At 35.8% G+C, this 16,617-nt stretch overlaps 1 protein-coding gene across 1 annotated transcript in view; it reads right to left on the bottom strand.

Annotated features, from left to right (window-relative positions):
• Window positions 1–3,814: 3,814 nt before the first annotated feature.
• LOC309825946 (glutamate carboxypeptidase 2) overlaps window positions 3,815–16,617 on the bottom strand; it is a 58,542-nt gene continuing 45,739 nt past the window's right edge. The window contains exons 12-17 of the mRNA XM_082659834.1: window positions 16,411–16,502; window positions 14,062–14,152; window positions 10,937–11,201; window positions 10,582–10,663; window positions 6,828–6,920; window positions 3,815–5,502 (exon numbers count right to left, since the gene is read on the bottom strand). Of these exons, the coding sequence (XP_082515960.1) occupies window positions 5,313–5,502; window positions 6,828–6,920; window positions 10,582–10,663; window positions 10,937–11,201; window positions 14,062–14,152; window positions 16,411–16,502 (813 nt within the window). The 3' untranslated portion in view covers window positions 3,815–5,312. The remainder of the gene's footprint in view (window positions 5,503–6,827; window positions 6,921–10,581; window positions 10,664–10,936; window positions 11,202–14,061; window positions 14,153–16,410; window positions 16,503–16,617) is intronic.

The following is a 16,617-nucleotide window of genomic DNA, read 5'->3' as shown; positions in this document are numbered from 1 at the left end:
CCAGTAGTGGGATTTCTGGGTCACATGGTAATTCTATTTTTAGTTTTTTAAGGAACCTCCATACTGCTCTCCATAGTGGCTGTATCAATTTACATTCCCACCAACAGTGCAAGAGAGCTCCCTTTTCTCCACACCCTTTCCAGCATTTGTTTGTAGATTTTCTGATGATGCGCATTCTAACTGGTGTGATGTGATACCTCATTGTAGTTTTGATTTACATTTCTCTAATAATTAGTGATGTTGAGCAGCTTTTCATTTACTTCTTGGTCACCTGTATGTCTTCTTTGGAGAAATGTCTATTTAGGTCTTCTGCCCATTTTTGGATTGGGTTGCTTGTTTCTTTAATATTGAGCTGTTTATATATTTTGGAGATTAATCCTTTGTCCATTGATTTGTTTGCAAATATTTTCTCCCATTCTGAGGGTTGTCTTTTCATCTTGTTTATAGTTTCCTTTGCTGTGCAAAAGCTTTTAAGTTTCATTAGGTCACATTTGCTTATTTTTGTTTTTATTTCCATTACTCTAGGAGATGGATCAAAAAAGATCTTGCTGTGATTGATGTCAAAAAGTGTTCATCCTATGTTTTCCTCTAAGAGCTTTAGAGTATCCAATCTTACATTTAGATCTCTAATCCATTTTGAGTTTATTTTTGTGTATGGTGTTAGGAAGTGTTCTAATTTCATTCTCCTACATGTAGCTGTCCAGTTTTCCCAGCACCACTTATTGAAGAGGCTGTCTTTTCCCCATTGTATATCCTTCCCTCCTTTGTCATAGATGAGTTGACCATAGGTGCGTGGGTTTATCTCTGGGCTTTCTACCCTATTCCATGGATCTATATTTCTGTTTTTGTGCCAGTACCATATTGTCTTGATTACTGTAGCTGTGTAGTATAGTCTGAAGTCAGGGAGTCCGATTCCTCCAGCTCTGTTTTTTTCCCTTAAGACCGATTTCGCTATATGGGATCTTTTGTGTCTCCATACAAATTTTAAAATTTTTTGATCTAGTTCTGTAAAAATGCCATTGGTAATTTGATAGGGATGGCATTGAATCTAGATTGCTTTGGGTAGTATAGTCATTTTCACAATATTGATTCTTCAAATCCAAGAACATGGTATACCTCTCCATCTGTTTGTATCATCTTTGATTTCTTTCATCAGTGTCTTATAGTTTTCTGCAGACAGGTCTTTTTTCTCTTTAGGTAGGTTTATTCCTAGATATTTTATTTTTTTGTTGCAATGGTAGATGGGAGTGTTTCCTTAATTTCTCTTTCAGATTTCTCATAATTAGTGTATAGGAATGAAAGAGATTTCTGTGCATTAATTTTGTTTCCTGCTACTTTACCAAATTCATTGATTAGCTCTAGTAGTTTTCTCGTGGCATCTTTTGGATTCTCTACATATAGTATCATATCATCTGCAAACAGTGACAGTTTTACTTCTTTTCCAAGTTGTATCCTTTTATTTCTTTTTCTTCTCTGATTGCTGTGGCTAAAACTTCCAAAACTATGTTGAATAATAGTGGCAAGAGTAGACATCCTTGTCTTGCTCCTGATCTTAGAGGAAATGCTTTCAATTTTTCATGATTGAGAATGATGTTTGCTGTGGGTTTGTCATATTTGGCCTTTATTATGTTGAGGTAGCTTCCCTTTATACCCACTTTCTGGAGAGTTTGTATCATAAATGGGTGTTGAATTTTGTTGAAAGCTTTTTCTGCATCTATTGAGATGATCATGGTTTTTATTCTTCAATTTGTTAATATGGTGTATCATGTTGATTGATTTGCATATATTGAATAATCCTTGTATCCCTGGGATAAATCCCATTTGATCATGGTGTATGATCTCTTTAATGTGCTGTTGGATTCTGCTTGCTAGTATTTTGTTGAGGATTTTTGCATCTATATTCATCAGTGATATTGGTCTGTAGTTTCCTTTTTTTGTAGTATCTTTGTCTGGTTTTGCTATCACAGTGACGGTAGCCTCATAGAATGAGTTTGGGAGTGTTCCTTCCTATGCAATTTTTTGGAAGAGTTTGAGAAGGATAGGTGTTTGCTCTTCTCTAAATGTTGGATTGAATTCACCTGTGAAGCCATTTGGTCCTGGACTTCTGTTTGTTGGAAGATTTTTAATCACAGTTTTAATATCATTACTTGTGATTTTTCTGCTCATATTTTCTATTTCCTCCTGTTTCAGTCTTGGAAGGTTAAACCTTTCTAAAAATGTGTCCATTTCTTCCAGGTTGTCCCTTTTATTGGCATGAAGTTGCTTGTAGTAGTCTCTTAGGATGCTTTGTATTTCTGCGGTATCTGTTGTAACTTCTCCTTTTTCATTTCTAATTTTGATTTGAGTCCTCTCCCTCTTTTTCTTGATGAATCTGGCTAATGGTTTATCAATTTTGTTTATCTTCTCATTAGAGGAGGAAGATGGCAGAAGAGTAAGATGCGGAGATCACCTTCCTCCCCACAGATACATCAGAAATACTTCTACACATGGAACTGCTCCTATAGAACACCCACTGATCACTGGCAGAAGACCTCAGACCTCCCAAAAGGCAAGAAACTCCCCAAGTACCTGGGTAGGGCAAAAGAAAAAAGAAAAAACAGAGACAAAAGAATAGGGATGGGACCTGCACCAGTGGGAGGGAGCTGTGAAGGAGGAAAAGTTTCCACACACTAGGAAGGCCCTTCGCAGGCAGAGACTGCGGGTGACGGAGAGAGGAAGCTTCGGAGCCTCGGAGGAGAGCGCAGCAACGGGTGCGGAGGGCAAAGCGGAGAGATTTCCGCACAGAGGATCGGTGCCGACCAGCACTCACCAGCCAGAGAGGCTTATCTGCTCACACGTGGGGACGGGCGGGGCTGGGAGATGAGGCTCAGGCTTCGGTTGGAGCTCAGGGAGAGAGGGAGTCCAGGAAAAAGTCTGGACCTGCCGAAGAGGCAAGAGATTTTTTCTTCCCTCTTTGTTTCCTGGTGTGCGAGGAGAGGGGATTAAGAGCGCTGCTTAAAGAAGCTCCAGAGACGGGCGAGAGCTGCGGCTAACAGCGAGGACCCCAGAGACGGGCATGAGACGCTAAGGCTGCTGCTGCCACCACCAAGAAGCCTGTGTGCAAGCACAGGTCACTCTCCAAGACCACAAGTTATAATGTGAATCAACTCCAGGTAACAAATTGTCTCTTATAAAATGAATAAATGCAATAATCTCTTCTAAACTGGACTAAGGGTGCCCTATTTGTGTTTCTGAGAGACCATAATATTTTTGCTCTTTTTTTCCCCAGAGTTTTTGATTTACATATAACTCTGAGTTGTCAATCAACAAGTTTAAATATTTATTTAAACTTGTTGAAATTTATTTAAAGATACGTCTATAAACTAAAGGTGTTAAAAGATATGTAAAGTATTGCATTTCACTACCTGTGTTCTCAATTGATTCAACACAATCATCCAATCTATATGAAACACTTACTTTTGCCTTTCACGTATGGTAGGTGAACCAAAACAAGATAGCTGAGCCTTCTCCCCCAGAAAACTTACTGTATAGTTAGAAAGATAAGGCAAACACAAAACAATTTTTCAAAACATTAATCACAAGATTTAATAAAATACAACTGAAATGCTTAATGCAAAAAAGATTTAAAGAATAAAATAATAATAAAATTTTTATGGAAATATAATCTGAACCATATATGTATTTTTAAACTTCTTAGTGTCCACATCATAAAAGGTAATTAAAAACATTTGAAATGAATTTCAATAATATACTTAAATATATTCAAAAATTATCATTAAAAATATAAATAATATTGAAAATATTAATGAGCTATTTTACATTCTTTTTTCTATACTAAGTTTTTGATGTCCAGCATGCATTTCATATTGACAGCACAGCTCAATTCAAACTAGTCACATTTCAAGAGCTTGATATCTACATGTGGCTACCCTATTAGGCATTATGGAATTAGACAAACCACCTATTACATGGGAGACACATTGTTTTCAAATCCTCAGGTGACAGAACAATTTCAAGCAGTCTTAGGAAAAGAGGGTGGATTGGAACCCACTATCTCCAAATTCCATAGCAATAGATGAGCATTATAAACAGTCTCATGATAATTTTAGAGGAAAAGTTGTCAAAATCAGCCAGTCTGTTTGCTTTGTAAGAGAGGACTCATTGGCATCTGTACTTGGCATCTTAATGTCCACCAGTGAAGTTCTTTATTTTCTGGATACTGTGAATTGTATTCTTTAGGCCTTTTGTAGAATTTCCAAAGACTAGACTTTTCTTAGGATATTGTACGTTAGAGAAGATTAGGTTATCTTAGGTGTAAACACAAGCTCAAATCATTTTGATTGGATTTACACAATGGCCTAATTTATTTTTAAGGAAACATCTACATGTTCCTGCAGTCCTCAATCCAAGGGACAGTGATTGCTCCATATATCTGTAATTCTTATATTCTGTTTTTTTAAAAATAATTATTTATTTATTTGGCTGTGCCAGGTCTTAGTTGAGGCACACAGGACCTTCCTTGCAACACGCGGGCTCTTAGTTGCAGCACGTGGGGTCTAGTTCCCTGACCAGGGGTCGAACCCGGGCCCCCTGCATTGGGAGTGTGGAGTCTTAGCCACTGGACCACCAGGGAAGTACCTGTAATTCTTATATTCTTTAAACTTCTTTTCACCTTTTACTAGACAATACTTCATTGCTCCAATGCTATTGTAATTAATTATTCTTTACGTTAACTTTCTCTGTTTATGTTTCTGTGTGGTTTCTCTGTCTTGACTAAATGCTAATGCATAAGTGTTATATCAATGCAAGGGAATGCTCTGTGTCAGTGGACTCTAATGACCTACAGCCACAATAATACATGGATGAAATGTCAAAAGTGAGTGAAAAAATCAAGTCCTAGAAAAATATACATGGTACAATTTTATTTATAAAAATTCTAAAAATACACAACAAATAACAGACTGATGTTTTCTACACGTGCAGTGACAGGAGTAGTTTTGTAAGTGCTGAATTAGACATGACTCTCTGATAATGCCACATAAGTGTATTAAAATTTTACTCTGTTCTTAATTTCAACACTTAGTCCAACTTCAGAATAACTTTCTATAATTACAGAATAAAAATCATCCATCTTCCTTATTCGATATATATGGAGAAGAAAAAAGAATGCCAAGGTGGATATATGTATCTATCTGTATCTATATATGTATATATATGTACATAACTTTATTTTTCAGTTTATCAGTACATCCAACATGATTCTTTCTGAGTGATACATCATACTAATTCAACGTGTTCCCCAAAGAAACTTCTTAGGCTACTTCTCTCAGAGTCCCTGCTGCAGCCTGCACGGTGAAGGCTGCAATAGAAATGTGTCTCTTCACTTCTTCCCAGGCCTTGGAAGGATCCACCTTGCTTTCAATATCAAACAGAGCATCGAAGATCCCTGGGAATGACTCCCCCATATACTTGTTGTGGCTGCTTGGAGCATAGATGACATGTCTGTTGATAAAAATAGTTTGCTATCAGTTGCTCGAATTATATATACAAGGGAAAAAACAGGGACATTCTACAATTCGTGGATTGTATAATTCTAATTGCTACTTGTCAACTAAATTTACAAGTTCAATCTCCAAAGACTAGTCTATGAAATATGTGGCAATTAATTATATTTTGACTTTAGACAGATGACTTAAAGTGTCTCAGAGCAACAAAAATGATGACAATGATAGCAACAACAGCTTGTCACCTACTATGGATCACGCTTGGCATTCAATTATTTACCTATCATTTTTCTAATCCTTGAAAATAAACTCTACAGAGTTGAGATTATCATTTCAAAGAGGAGGAAATTGAGATCTGGGCGATGAAGTGATCACTCTCAAGGCACACTGCAAGAAGTGATGACTTCAAAATACCACTCTATCCTCTGAAATGTAGCACAACTGTGATTATAGGGTTTCATTTGTGACCAAACAACCTATCATTGTGTTTTCCTCCTATTTAAAAAAGAAGTCATGTTATAATACCTAGTGTCAAGCATGAAGAATCATTCAAAACAGTTTTAAAACATTCAACATGACCTAGGAAGAAGGTGATGTTTTTACTGAAGGAGCTTAGCCAGTGCATGTAACAGCCCTGGAAGAGAAGGACAAGTTCCACAGTAAAGAGGTAAAGAAGGAAAGGAACATGATTATGCCACTAAGGGGGATCCATTCACCCTGTTTGGATGATGCCCTTATGCCCAATTCCAATTCTTTCATAGATAATCCCTAAACAGAAAGATGAGGTCGTTTCTGGCTGGTCAATGATCTAATTCTTTCTGAATACTTAGTAAGATCAACCTGGGGACAGTTGGTGTTTATGAGAAATAATTATAATTGTCAAAAATTAGAAAAAAACTAAATGTCAACATTAAGAGATAGAGTAAATAAATATATATCTTTATTATGCCTTATGTATATGCATAAATATGCATATATTCAAAATAAAATAAGAGAGGGGCTAAAATTATGTATACCAAAGGACAAACATGATTTTATATCTGACAAGTACAGTTGGGGAGATTTTTATTTTCTACTTCTGACTTCCTGGGTTTTCTAAATTTCCTGCAATGAACATATACTCTTTTATACATAGAAACAAAAAAGATAATAAAATAAAGATCTGTAGTACTCACATTATATAAATAAATAATATATTTATCATTTACTACATATATTTTGGAATTTTTTATATGCTTGCAAGAAATCAACTATATTTTTCCCACAGGGCAAAAAATAAGAAAAAAATTATATTAAAATAAAGAGTCATATTTTTACCCTTACCTATAGAAAGGCCTGTCCGGTAATCCTAAAGGATCAATAAATGCTCGTTCCAAAAACATCAGTTGATCATTCATAATTCTTAATAATATTGGGCTGGAAAAGGAAAGGAATACAGTTGTAGCTTCATGAAAATATGTGCACTACTCAGCAAACTAAAAATTCAAAACAAAACTAAACACAGCTAATATATTTTAACTTCCTATAACATGCAAATTAAGAACAGTAGCATGCATAGTTACATTTTTTTAAATCCTACAAAATACTACTCTGCTGAGGCTTATAAAAGGACTGAAAAAGTTCAGTGTGCCCATGGAAAAAATATATAGTAATTTTTATTTATATTGAAATAATTAATTGATAAACCTAGGTATTCAAATACAGGCAAGACTTTTTTCATCTTAAGTCTCATAAACATCTGTTCATAGAAGTCATTTCAATATTGAAATGGAATAGTCTATTAATGTTTAGTAGGGTACCTGGGGAATTATACATATTTACCAAATGACAGCTAATAATATTTTTATTATTATTTTTAAAGATAAACCTATCATGAACAAAAGGGGTGGTGCTTATTTCACCCTTTCAACAATATTTGAATGCCTGTTATGTATCAGACACTTCTGGCTTTCACAGAGCTCACATTCCAAAGTGTGCGGTACAGCGTTACTATAATAAAAATGACTCAATACAACTGAAAATTTACCAGCAAGCCTGGAGTAGGGCAACAACGTTATTAAATTCAACCTATTAAGTCTGTCATAATGAGAAATAACCATTACCATAAGGAATCATAAATTACTTTATATAAAAATTTATCTTAGTTTTGTTATTTTTTAGATTTAATAATAAAACAATGTGCCCATTACTATTCTGAATGTTTATAAAATTTGTTCTTTTTAATCTTCAGAGCAGTCCTCCAAGTTATGCAGGATAATAGCCCCGTTCCACAGATGAGATACTCAGATTCAGTAGATAAATGACTTGCCCAGGTTCACAACTAGAAAGTTTTAGAGTGAGTGGTAGCTCAGTACTATTCCTTCAACTGTACTGTGTTGACAACAGGAAGACAGACTAATTAAAGGTCCCACAGATTGGATTTGAGCTATTTTCAACATTCATTTATTTAGCATCAAGGACTCAGGTTTTGCGATAGTATAAAGCTAAACTGGGCATACACTTTACCTGTGAGCAGTTCTCATAAACTAACAAAGGCGGCAACTGAATGAACCATAATTTCAATAAGACGCTACAGGTTTCCGAACCAAATTCATAAAGCATTGCTACAAACACAAAAATTCATGTGGTTACGCACACACCCCATTTGGATGTTCCTTGTACAGAGCAGGGTTCAATCTGAAATATCCCTGGGAGGTAAATGCTCACAGCACCAGATGTATGTAAACAGGATCTATTTCCACCAGAAGCAGGCTGGCCTCCCTAGGGTTGGAGGAGGTAGGTCTTGAGGTTGAATACTATGTGAGCATAAAAGTACCAGGGAGTCAACACTCTGTACCCTTTGATGGGTTAAGGGATTGATTTAAGAAAAGCAGGATTCAAGAAGTGTCTCTTCCTCACATTTCAAAGTTTTGGTTGAGAAATTCAACATCTACTTTAATTTACTTTAGCCAGCATTTACTCATATTATGTACAAAGCATGGCTCCAGGTGTTTCAGGATATGTACCTTAACTATCATTTAGAGATGGTAAGACAAATACAGAAATACTCAAGGAAGTGAAAGCTCAGTGTCCTGGATTACCATACCATGCCAACAGCAGTTCTCCACAAGGAAGAAACGTCATTTATTTAATGATAGAAAATCAGCTTAATAGACTATATGGTGCTTGGCATTTCTCTAAAATTTATTTATAATTGTTGATTTTTTACTCACATAAAAAATTTGGAAAGAATTGTAAAGTATAAGGAAAAAAAATCTTCCTATTCACCCAAGGATAACACGATTATCATACTAATTGGTTTTCTGTAAGATTTTCTCTATATTCAATAAAATATTGTATATGTACAATCTTATGACCTTTTTGTTTGCTTAACATTTTATTACAAATATCTTATTATACTTCCTTTATAACCATCAGTGTTAATCTTTACAAAATGTTTAAATGGGTGGACATCTGATTGTTTAGTAATTTCTGTCCTCATAGGTATGAAGGTTGTTTTGAATTATCTGATATTATAATTTGTAACTTTCTCTGAGAAGCCATTTTATTCCCTCAAATTTGAAACTCTTTCCTGAAGAAAAAAATTCAAGAAATAGAAATACTATGGCAAAGTGTAAGAACCCTGTCATGGCCCTAGAAACTTTAACGATATGTATTTATGATTTTTAATAGTTTAAAGCAATTCACAATGCTATCAGAAAAACATGAGAGCATCTGCTTCAGTGTACTGACTGTAGCAATGTGTACAAACAAGTTTTAAATTGCTACTCATTTGGTATGAAAATAGTATGACATTATTTTCATTTGTATTTTTGAATTATTAGTAAATTGAATACTACATTATTTTCATTTGTATTTTTGAATTATTAGTAAATTTGAATTTTTTTATCTGTTTCTGCACAGGTGGTATCTTCTTTTTGAATGATTTCTCTTGATGATTAGTACCAATATTTCCAACTTTGTTCTTTTGATTTTCTTATCAATTTTCAAAAAAAAAAGTATTTTTATTATATCTATATTACCCCCCTGTCCATATTTTCTGGAAAAGAGTTTTTCCAGTCTTTTATCTTTGATTTGCAGTATCAGTTTCCATATTATTAACCATTTTAATATTCTCAAATCTGATTGCATTGTTATTTCTAAACTTGGAATCTCACCTCCAAGATATTTCAATTTTTACTAAAAATTTCTTCTATCCCTGTTGTTTATTTTTGCATAGAATGTGAAGTGAGATTTTGAATTCACTTTTTTATCGATTCCTGAAAGAGCTTATACAATATTATTGTTGAATACCTTTCTTTCTCATTTGACTTTAATGTATCCTTCATTACAAATACATCCTTGTATATCATTGGTCTATTTTTTGTTCTGTCTGCTCTTTGTCTTTCTATGTATTCCTGCATCAGGCTCTAAGGATTTGATATTTGTATCATCACAATATTTTTAATATATAGTAGATATTCACTCTCAAAATTCTACCTTTAAAGAATTGTCCCTAACATTCTCTTTTTCTCCAGTCTTAAAATTTTGTTCATATTATGTTTCACTTTTGTGATTTTACAAAAATTAATCCCAAATGCTTAACATCTGGAAAAAAACTAATGGCTTTACCTTATTTGCTAGTCTGGATATAGAGAATTTTTCTAGGTGGAAGTGGAGATTAGGAGCTCTTTGTGTGGGTAATGACATTAAGAAAAGGGAGGAAGAAGGTGTGTTTTGGGAATAGGAGAGCTTGGTTGAAGTATGATTTACAGATGTTGAAAGAACAGGAGATAAAACTGGAAAAAGATGGGGACACACAGTGGAGGACCTTCAATGTTAAGGCGGAAATTTTGTAACTACCACTCAGTTGGTAGTAAAGAAGGTACCAGCATTTCTCAACAGCACATATGCCACTCAGAATGTCAAAAATATCTCTTTGAGAGATATTGCAGCCCTGTATAGCCTGTTAGAATGAAGAGAAAGAAAGCAGAAAAAAACTTTCCAAAGATACTTCAACAACAAAGATGTCAGCTAGTATTTCTTTTTCATTATATCTATTACATGCAAAACTTATATCTATATATATACAACGTACTTGTTTTTGTCCAAGTCTTGCAGTCTCTCACTGAAGTTAGAAGCAATTTCTGTAAAATTCTTCACTGCAGAAAATAGTGATTCTGAAATAGAAATGAGGACCTAATGGCATTGTTCTATAGTTTAAGCAAAGGAAACAATATAGAAGGTTGTTCTCTTTTGTATTTAACAAGGTATTTATACTTTGTATATTGCAAGACAGGCATCAATGAAATGGAAGATACATTTATATGCATAAAATATTTGATCATATGGAATAGCAATAAGTAATAAATGGGCCTAAGGTAGATCATTACATTTTAGAGATTAATAGAAACATACAGACTGTGAATTTTGAAAAAGGAAGGGTATCATACCAAATGACACATTGTATGTTTTCATTTCTTGTGGATGTTTCATTGAAATATTGTAGATTTTATCAGCATACTTTCTTAAAACGACAGCATAATCTCGACAGTCAAAAGGGAGCACTATGGAATTGGCTAGTTCGAAGACGATTCCTCCTCGAACCTGAGCCACAGCAAGGTGATACTTAAAAGCTGGATCATAAAACTTTTCCACTAATTCATATGTTTCATAGACACTGTGATACAGTGGATAGCTGCTGAATTTGTTTGTTGCCTACAAAAAAACCCAAAAAACAAAATATATCTCTCATGAGATAACTTATATAAAATGCATAGTATCATAGATACTGTTAATATTAGTAAGACTGTTTCTGTCAGCAATGAATAAAGGAAAGTATTTAAGTACCTCAATAAGCCACTTACTAAAGGGTTAATATAATATTAAAACCCACCCCAGGTTTTCACCAGTTAAAAAGTATGTGTATATAACATAAACAATACTATGAAAATTACCTTGGAAAAAAACCTAACATTCTTGCCTTTAAGAAAACAAGAGATGTAATAGAAATATTTCTGAAATAAAGACAAGATAATGTTGCATTTGGGTGAAAACAATTTAAGAAGACAGAGAATCATTAGAAGCAAGGAAATAAGCATGATACAATATTATATAGGGCAATGCTGCAAATCGTTTAATGACTGAAATTCCATGAATAACTTTCTGACAAGCAGTGTGCTGACAAGTAAAGAGTGAACAGTGAGGATTTCAGCAGTAGATCCAAAATCTCACTAAGTAAAGAAGTAATGCTCAGACGGGTATAAAAAAAACAAGAACATACACAAAAGGCAAGAGAGAACAACTTTTCAAATTCTGAGTTGCTGATTTATGCCTTTTGCCCATCGTTTAGATGCTTATTCTTTTTTTTTTTTTAACTGATATAACAGAACATTTTATATAGTGGTGCATTGAGAGTGGGACTCTGGAATTAGCCTGCCAGAGTTTGAATCCAGGCTTCATGGCTTATTACCAAATAACTCTGGGAGGTTATTAACCCAAAAGTTATTAACCTTTCTTTGCTGTAGTTTTCTCATAAGTAAAATGTAGATAATATTAACATCTACCCTCATCACCAGCCCCAATGGTAAGAGATTATAAAGATTTTCTGTCTGGGGAGAATAACTAGCCCAAGACAAAAGACCTATAGATTCTCTGCGTTAGTTGGCTCTCAATGAAGCAACAAGAACACGCATTCTCAATCCCTCTCTTGTGAGGCCCCCCCTACAACAAGCACCACCCCTGCATACAGGGCTTCAATCAGCTTTTTATGGTCTCACTCCCAAATAAGATACATTGCCAAAGAGGACCAGACATTTGAAGAAAGTCTTTAACTTGAAAGATACATACCAAGCACACAAACTAAAATAAAATCAACCCACGGTAAGGAGGTACTACGGGAATGGAGGGAAACAATAAAAAAGAATGAATGAATGGCAGAGTTGAGAAAAATATCCCAGAATGTAGAAAAAGACACAGATAAGAACACAAAAGAACAGATAAAGACATTGGAAAATAATGCTACAGATGCTAAACAAATTAATAATGGTTTGAGAAAGAGGAAAGAGGGAATAATCAAAGAAAAAAACATTTCCTACACCTACAATACATAGGTTTCCAGAACAAAGAGTCCACTTTGTTCCCAGCTCAGCGTATTAAAAAATGGCATAATACACATGTACACCAAGGGCAACACAGTCATAAAGAGAAGATACTAAAATCTTCCTTTTAAAAAAAACCAGAGGTGGGACTTCCCTCGTGGCGCAGTGGTTAAGAATCTGTCTGCCAATGCAGGGGACACAAGTTCAATCCCTGGTCTGGGAAGATGCCACATGCCACGGATCAACTAAGCCCGTGTGCCACAACTACTGAGCCAGTGCTCTAGAGCCCCCGAGCCACAACTACTGAAGCCTGCGTGCGTAGAGCCCGTGCTCTGCAACAAGAGAAGCCACGGCAATGAGAAGCCGGCGCACCACAATGAAGAGTAGACCCTGCTCACCGCAACTAGAGAAAGCCCGCGCACAGCAACAGAGACCCAATGCAGCCAAAAATAATAAATAAATAAATTTAAAAAAACAAACAAACAGAGGCAAGAGATCAAGGAACAAGGGACTTCCCTGGTGACGCAGTGTATAAAACTCTGCACTCCCAATGCAGGGGGCCCGGGGTTTGATCCCTGGTCAGGGAACTAGATACCACGTGCATGCTGCAACTAAGACCTGGTACAACCAAGTAAATAAATAAATTAGATAGAAAAGAAAGAGATCAAGGAACAAACAACATCTCTCAACAGGCAATGAAGCAATGAGGTCAAAATTCTAAGGGTACAGAATTTTCAAGCAAAACTTTGTGCCCAGTCAAATTATTGAAGAATTTTGTGTAGTATAACAGACATGCAAGGTGTTTAGCTGTCATTCACCCTTTTCAAGAAGTGCCTGAAGGATGTGCTCCCAAAAACGTGGAGAGTAAATAAGAAAAAGGAATAAAAATCTGGGAAACAGAAAATCCAAACTACGAGTGAAATGAAGATTCTCTCAGATTTCTTAGTGAGGGAAAATTTCACAGCCAAGAGCTGTGCCACAGGCAGAAAGAATAACCAGAGAACCCAGAGGAGCAGAAGAGCCCCAACGGGAAAAATGGAGTCTGCCAGTTCACCTGATGTGTTTGAATATACTAAGAGTTTGAGGTGAGTTAAGTAGGGATACACGGAGGAAAAAAATGTCTTCTAATCAACAAGGGTAGCACAACTATATATTGAAAAAATGCGATGAGGGAAAGTATTTGGGGGTTGGTAGAAGAAGTGATATAAGAGAACTGAATGCCTAGCTTTCCTAGTAAGAAGTAAATGGATAAATACCTAAAACTGAAAAAGAAAGAAATAGCAGCAGAAGCATATTATTTACAAACATGCAGATTGATATCAGAAGAAACCAATTAAAATACTGAAAGAATTTCAATTTGATGAACATAATCAGAGATGGAACAAGCACGGTGCTTAAGTCGCTTTTTTTGATCAGAATTATTTGTTTAGCTAAAATATATTCATAACTAACCATGAAGAACTCACTGATAGACTTACCCAATCTTTAGTGTACCGTGCTCTGCCTGAAGCAATTCCAAGTCTTTGGAAGAACACTTCAAAATCATTACCAGATCCTAATTTGCTAATCCTTTTAGGGATAAAATACAGGATTATTTGAGTAACTTCTTCACTGAGTACAGATCAATACTAATTAAACTAATCTCCACTCAATACTATAAATATAATTTTTAGATATATTGCGTTGGATATATTTTAGATATAAGCAGCAAAAAAAACCACAAAAAGTGGGGGGGAATGTCAATTCTGATCACAAAATATCTACTTCCATAAGATTGTTTTAGGGAGAGGTGACCACTGTTCTTTTGGGTTTCTGGATCCAATTCCAACCTGTTTGTGTGTGTGTTGTCGGCGGGGGGGGGGGGGGCTGTTCCCCACACCAACAACAAGCGATTCTCCAGGCCATCAGCTGGGTATTCTACAATTCAACTCAATTCTGACATTGTCCACCCAGAGATAGGGTCAGGTCCCACACATTAAGGGCTCAGTCCCAAGAGACTGTTCCCCCCCAACACACAACCACCACCAGTGCTTCTGACCAACTGGCTGTAGATGAGAGGTTCCCATGAGTCCCTCCTTGGGTTTGCTAGAGCTGCTCGTAGAACCCAGAGAAACATATACTTACTAGATCATCAATTTATTATGAAAGGTTATAACTCAAGAGCAGCCAGATGGAAGAGATGCATAGGACGAGGTATGGGAAAGGGGTCAGAACTTCCACGCCCTGTCCAGGCTCACTGGACTCTTCCAGCACCTCCACGTGTTCACCAACCAAGAGGCTCCCCAAACCCAACCCTTTTGGGGTTTTATGAAAGCCTCATTCCATAGTCATGATCAATTAAGTCATTGGACATTGGTGACTGAGTCAACCTCCAGGCCGGCTCCCTTCCTGGGAGGTTGAGGGTCAGACTGAAAGTTTCAACCCTCAAGTCATTTGGTTGGTTCTCCTGACAACCAGCCCCCACCTTAAGTGGGGTCATATCACCTCATTAACATAACAAAAGACACCTTTGTCCCTCTCATCACTTAGAAAATTCCAGGGGTTTAGGAGCTCTGTAAGAGATCAGGAGGACCAAATATGCACTTCTTATTATGAATCACAATATCACAATTGTATGTTGCTTTTTTAGAAAAAGATTATTGAAGTTGGAAAATATTTTCCTTCACTAACTTTTTTTATTACCTATATTTGTTGTACATGATAAAGTTAAAAGAATCAGAAAATTTTCAGATAACTCAGATTTAATTCCCATCCTTAAAAATTTAAATTATTCATATTGTTATCTTTAATCTCAAACTACTGAGATATTTATTCCTCTTCCCGTGCTTGTGAAGACACAGCTAAACCCAAAATGATGCCTATATTCTTCTTATAACATTATGCAGTTAACAAAACACTTGTTAACTGTATAATGTTCAGAAAAAAGAATCTTTATACAGTGATGAGAGGACAGACTTAGGTGTCATGTGTATATATTACCTACTCAAAAGCGAACCATATTTTGATGGCCTACAGATTTAATTTCAAAACACACAGCAATATTTTGTAAGCAGATAGGGTAGGGGGTCCCTGGAGAAAGAGAACTAGGCATGGCTTTCTTGACATAAGACAACTCATTTTTGGCCTAAGCCATTTTGCGGTAAAGGCCTGACCACAATGCTTATCCTTGAACTGGTCTCAGTCATTAATGATCTTAAGGCAGCAAGAGAATTTAGGAACAAATGACTTATCAGGCAAGAGAAGTAACAATAGCAAAGATAATAAATCAGTTGTAAAGACTCCCAGTTCTGTTACAAAGGTAAAGATTAGCCTGAAGAACATTCTTGAGCTGTTTTGCAGAATTTGGATCCCCTTGAGCACTCAACCCCCAGATCAGCTGAAATCTAAGGAATGATGATGTTGACCCTTTCTGAACTCAATCAACTAAAGTTTGGACTCTGTCAAACTTTGCCCCAATTCTATACTGAATTCTCCTCTGCTCAACCCCCCTCATGAATATGTATGTACCCTTAATTGAAACTTCCCCCATTTTGCTGTCCAGGGAGACACTGCTTTGGAAAAGATCCCCGGTACTCTCCTTACTTGCTGCAAGTAATACATCCTTCCATCTAGTGCTCTTTGGGTTGGTTGTGCCATTTGGCTGACACCCACCAGGAGGCAGATCCAGTTTTTGGGTAACAATTTTATTTGTAAACCTAAGCATCACTTTTTCTTTAACAGATATAAGAGAATTTTAAATTAAATTTTTATTATTTGTTGAAAGAAACTACCCTTTTATTTTCAACACAATTCCATACTGAATTTAGTAAAGAGTTTTCTTTGTTCACCTGGGCAAGCCACTGAATTCGGGTGAAGGGCTTTTTTCATTCCAGCTGTCAAAAAGGGATTTGCCTTCAAAACCTTCATCAGGACTTTGGAGCTATACAAGTTAAAAGGAAAAAAAAAAAAAAAAAGAGAGAGAGAGAGAGAGAGAGAATACTTATAAATCAGATGTTTTAAAACCTAAACATCTATTAACCAGGGAATGAGTAGCC

This window comes from Grampus griseus (genome assembly GCF_964374135.1).
Source record: "Grampus griseus genome assembly, chromosome: 8".
NCBI classification, from domain to species: Eukaryota; Metazoa; Chordata; class Mammalia; order Artiodactyla; family Delphinidae; genus Grampus; species Grampus griseus.
The sequence above is the reverse complement of the archived record's forward strand: the minus strand, read 5'-3'. Positions and strand labels throughout refer to the sequence as shown.